Source organism: Corticium candelabrum, chromosome 7 (assembly GCF_963422355.1).
Source record: "Corticium candelabrum chromosome 7, ooCorCand1.1, whole genome shotgun sequence".
In the NCBI taxonomy this organism is placed as follows: Eukaryota; Metazoa; Porifera; class Homoscleromorpha; order Homosclerophorida; family Plakinidae; genus Corticium; species Corticium candelabrum.
In genome coordinates, this window is record NC_085091.1 from 146164 (window position 1) to 151163 (window position 5000).

General features: G+C 40.9%; 1 protein-coding gene and 1 long non-coding RNA gene across 3 annotated transcripts in view; one reads left to right on the forward strand and one right to left on the reverse strand.

Moving 5' to 3' along the window:
* LOC134182768 (uncharacterized) lies at positions 1–339 on the forward strand. The gene is made up of 2 exons (XR_009970416.1): positions 1–97; positions 157–339. It is a non-coding gene; the product is annotated as an uncharacterized LOC134182768 (long non-coding RNA).
* Positions 340–1921: 1582 nt separating this feature from the next.
* LOC134182038 (uncharacterized) overlaps positions 1922–5000 on the reverse strand; it is a 6152-nt gene continuing 3073 nt past the window's right edge. Inside the window, exons 2-4 of one of the 2 annotated variants that reach the window (XM_062649360.1) lie at positions 2746–4833; positions 2406–2662; positions 1922–2348 (exon numbers count right to left, since the gene is read on the reverse strand). In XM_062649360.1, coding sequence (XP_062505344.1) covers positions 1986–2348; positions 2406–2662; positions 2746–3874 — 1749 coding nt within the window. In that variant the 5' untranslated portion in view covers positions 3875–4833 and the 3' untranslated portion in view covers positions 1922–1985. Of the gene's footprint in view, positions 2663–2745; positions 4834–5000 lie in introns of both variants that reach the window. The other variant, XM_062649359.1, reaches the window with a different exon arrangement.

A 5000-nucleotide genomic window follows, 5' to 3' on the forward strand; every position in this document is an offset into this window, starting at 1 on the left:
TATCTTACAGTGGCATTCGTGTAGGTCCTTCTGAGCGTTCAGTCAATCTTGCAAAATAGAAATTAGAAGATTGATTGTAGAAGAGATAGCAAAACAGGTGAACAGCACAACAAATTCATTATTGTGTTCTTATTGTGCTATGTACTTTCTGTTTAGGCTGCTCGTCCAAAGCAGAGAACTGGTCGTTACACTGTACTGTAGAATTAACTCTACATGCTACTTACTGATGCACTTTTAGCTTGATATGATATGTTAAGTTAAATGAATGAGTCACTCACTAATAGAGATGAACTCCAAAACTTGTTGGTTATTTTAATAAAAACTATGAAATCATCAGGACACGATGCACTCAAATTTGTCCTTCAAGTTAATTAATAATAAAATAATAATAATATTTATTTCTGTCGCATCACACACAGTAATGCAGTTCCCACTGGGGGCATACTAACACGCGTACAGAGTTGCCACAAAAGTTTATCAATTATCGGTATCTTAAACGTTTTGGCAAGCCACGCCCACGCGTCAAGTCATGCAAGCTACGCCCATGCATCAAACATGCAGGACACACTCGACACCCTGACCCACGAGTTTAGATTCTAATTTCCATTTGTTCAACCAATACTCTATCTATCACATTTTAATTTAACTCAGATGATAGCTTTTATGCTAAGGTTAAATTGTTCATCAAAATGTTATGACATTACGTGCACAATAACAAGAAGGAAAAGTGGACAACCTTTTACCTACCAGTGCAAAATGGAATAAAAGGGTCCATGTACCACCTACTAAAAAAGTACTTCATGTACTCCGGTATTTTGTCTAGTGGTATTACAGTAGCAAGGGAACTGTGTTGTCCATGAGAATGGCTGTCGACTTTAGGCATTGTGGTGTACCCTTATGATGAGGCTTATCTGAACCTTGCTCATAGCATATGCCAAACGAGTATGGCGTTGCCACAAGTATTTCTGCAGCACATACGTTAGGACTACTTCTTGCATCCCGTGATAGCCCTTCTTGAAATCGCGGATATTCATTAGTCTCGCGCAGCCAGTTCCCCCCCTTTTGACTTCCGTTGGCGGGAGAAGTCCTCACCAACGGAAGTCAAAAGGGAGAGGGGCTGGCTGCGCGAGTCTAGCCTCTCAAACCCAGGTCTTGATTTACTGCCAACTTTAACGACTGCTGAATTTTGACGGCCTCCTCCGCACTGAAGAATCGCGCACAAGACAAGCTGTCGTATGCACTGTTTCCAGAACGAATGCAATTTAACAGCCGCTCTAGTTTGCTCACGGGTACTATTTTGTTCGCGTGAAAATCAACAAAATAGGCAACTTGCTGCCCAGAACAAGGTTACTTTTCTCTATTTGTATGTAGTTTGCCGTGTCTAGAGCACATTTGCTAGGAGAAAAGAAATTTGTGCCACGAAAACGCGAGTAGAGAGGAAGAAATGTGCGTGAACAAATAGGGCCGTGAACAAAATAGGAGCTGCTACGACGGGTTCAGAACGCGTAAACAAAATAATACCCGGTGAACAAAATAGGAGCAAATATGAACAAAATAGTACCCGTGAACAAATAGGGGCTGTACAGCATCTATTGTTGTATAGATTTGTTTGATAAACTGTGTTGTTGTCTGTTGTTTTGCAGGGCATTAGAGGAGATATCTAAGCTCGGTGGCAATCTGTCTTAGCTTACCTGCTGTGTTTGAACGTTTCAGTGCTGTGTATGCCCACCAATAGATTGCCGAGATAACATGTTACGCAAACGTAATTATTTTGCAAGATGGTAGAACGAGAGACAGGTTACCAGGCTCATCAATATCCACCTATTGTGTTGTCCAATGACGCAGCGGTAAGGTCTGGCTACGCGAGAATAAAATATCTAGCGCGCGCTAAACTAACAAGTCATTCAACACAAATCTATTCACAACTTCAAGTTTATTATATGATATCACGTTAATTAAAACTGCTTATATAATAAATAAAATATTTAGTGTTGTATATCACTGTCCAATGCTCTTCTCGCTGCTCCTCCCACTTTAGCTTCATCACAAGCAGACAACAACTGACCAACTGTAGCTTGTCTGTTTTCATTTGTCCAAGCTGACAAAACTTTACGTAATTTTTGTTTCAATGTGTACAGAGGTTGGTCACACTCAGTCTGCACTGAAGGTGAAACTCCAAGGTATATACCAATTTCATGCCAACACTCTGAACAATTTTCGGCTACTTTTTCTATGATGAGTGGAGTGACCATCTCAGAGTCAGCTCGACTTGTCTCACCACGTGCAGCTGTCTCTTTAGATTTTGCTAATCCAGATGCTGCATCGGGTGACATGTCATCACTCAAATGCTGTTGTGGTAAAGATGGAATGTCAGCAACCAGTAGAGCATCATACAATTCACATACCTTCAATTCATTCTTTCTTGATTTTTGCCATTCACTTAATATACGAGATGCTGCTGCTGGGGCAAAACTAGGGTCAAAATAGTTTTCTCGCAGCTCCGACACTGTAGACTGGTCAGTACCAATAATACTTGTTAGTTTAGGCCACCACTTTCCTATATCTGCTGCTATCTCTTGGAGATCCATTTGGTCCACTAAAGTTCCACCTTCTGGTGAAACAACATCACAGAGAGGAATACCTTCCTTTACACTTGGACACACTACACAAATACAAAACACACATAAAACCCACATTCTATGTGCAAACAAAACACAGTACATGTGTTTTGTATTTGTTGTTTACCTTGTACTATAGCTTTTATATGCTTTTTCATCTCTGGACTGTACTTTCCCATTACAGTTTCTACTGCAAATGGTCCCCATCTTTCATTAGGCATGATATCCTTTGATGGATTGAGAGGAGACTTTGTACTTGCAGCAAAAGAACGTCCAGTGTTAATGGATCGACCAAAAAGAGCACCAGGAACAGACTGGAGAAGATCCTCCACATCTGACACACAACGCAGAAGAACATGCCACAATCTGCCAACACTGTGATGTGACTTGACTACTCTAGCACTGAGATGTAGAAAGCCAGGTGAAGTATTCTTGCTGCAACTAAACAGCAAAGTCACCGCACCATAAAACATCAGCAGTCCACTGCTCCAGTGACGAATATAATTAGGATGATGACGATGACAACGAGCAGACAGTCGTTCAAATAGACCCAAAGGACAATTATATGCAAATGAATATTCGACCACAACTTGCATCACTCCATCTGCTACATCTGCACACCAAAGTTGACTCACATCATCCGGTTCCTCGTCATTCAGTAACCATGGCAACAACAAGCCAACATTATGTTGTTTTAGCTTGCAAATCAGTTCTTTGCAACTGTCCATCTGATCTGTTTGCTGACTTTCTCCTCTCATTTGATTATATGAATCTGATGTCGTGCTGATGGTGTCCGTAGACATTGACACAGTTGATGTAATCTCGTGTCTACCAAGAATGTCTGACCGTTCCTGAACTACAACATCTGATGAGCCAATAAGATAAGCAAGGTCAAGAGCAAGAAAAAGCTTAATAAACACGTCCACATGACGATCTGCAGTAAGGTGGAACTCACTCCACAACGCTAGCAGCATAGACACCCTCGCAATGCCGTTACAAACAAGGTCAGACCTCAATTCTTCAAACTGTTTGGGAACTATGTCTGCTCCATAAAAGCGATAGTCATATTCTAAAAGATGATGATCGTGTCTGAAAACAGCCTTCAGTACATTGACCACAAATGATGGAACAGGAAATAGAACTTGTGATAAAGTCTTTTGATACGAGTAATATAGAATGCTTCCAACCTTGTTCAGGTAGATTAGTAACTCAAGACACCTTTCTTCTGTCAGGCCGTGCTTTGCACACACTTGCATTGCATAAGAGACATCTGTAATGGGGACAGACGTGTGAGGTTGTAGTATAACCAGCTTGTCTTCTACAGTGACCCATGATGATGGCAACTCTGTGTGCAGTGAAGGCAATAAACATTCATCTCCACACAATTCTTTTAAACGATCTTTTAGACTGACCACTCCTTCGTGTGTGGCTGCACTCGTCAGTATTACCTTTTCTTCAACAGTTATTCGTTGAGATTTAAAAAATTAAAGACATTCCGACACACATTTGTTTTCATGAGAATCACCGGCTGCAATGGTTGCTGCCATTCTCTTGATCTGATCTTGTCTGATCTTCTGGAATTGACGTAGTTGAGTGTGTAGATGTTCATTCCACTTTCTACTCATTTCTTCTCTTGACATGTCGACCATCAGATCGACTTTACTGACCACAACAGCAACGTGAGCTCTGCTGTTTCTCTCGTACAAAACTTGCAGGAAATCTCCAATATTGCAACGAAAACATTGCGCAGTAAACTGGTACAAACTGCCGTCAACGACTATCAATGCCAATGAATTGTCGCTGACCATCAGCTGGTTGGTTAGCATGTATGCTTTATGCCCACCACAGTCAAGCAATTTGCATTCTATTTTATCATCCAGCTTCATGGTTGTTTCTTCCACACCTACAGTTCTCTCATCAAGTTCTGCCAGAAATGGGTTACCACTCTCCAGTGCTTCAACGAGGCTTGTTTTTCCTGCCTTTGTAATTCCCATCACTAGAATCTTTATTCTACCACGTCGTACTCCACCATCCCTTTCCAGTTCACCCAAATAATTTCTTATAGAACTGATGCCTCTCCAACACACTTCAATGGGTGGAGACACTAGTGGACATTCACCCACTTCCAATGCCTGAAGTTTAGGGCTAAAGACAAATTTCCTGGGAAGATAAGTGACAGAAGTTCCTGCCAAGTCAACCATTTCAATTTTGACTTCTACAAATAAATAGCAACAAATGTTATACAAATTATAACACAAACAGATAAGCTCAAACAAAACAAAGTTAATTAATAAACAATATCAAAGTAATAATTTGTGAGTGTGTGCATGCATGCATGTGTGTGTGTGTCTCCAATACTGATCTTCCGCAAAGATGGGACAA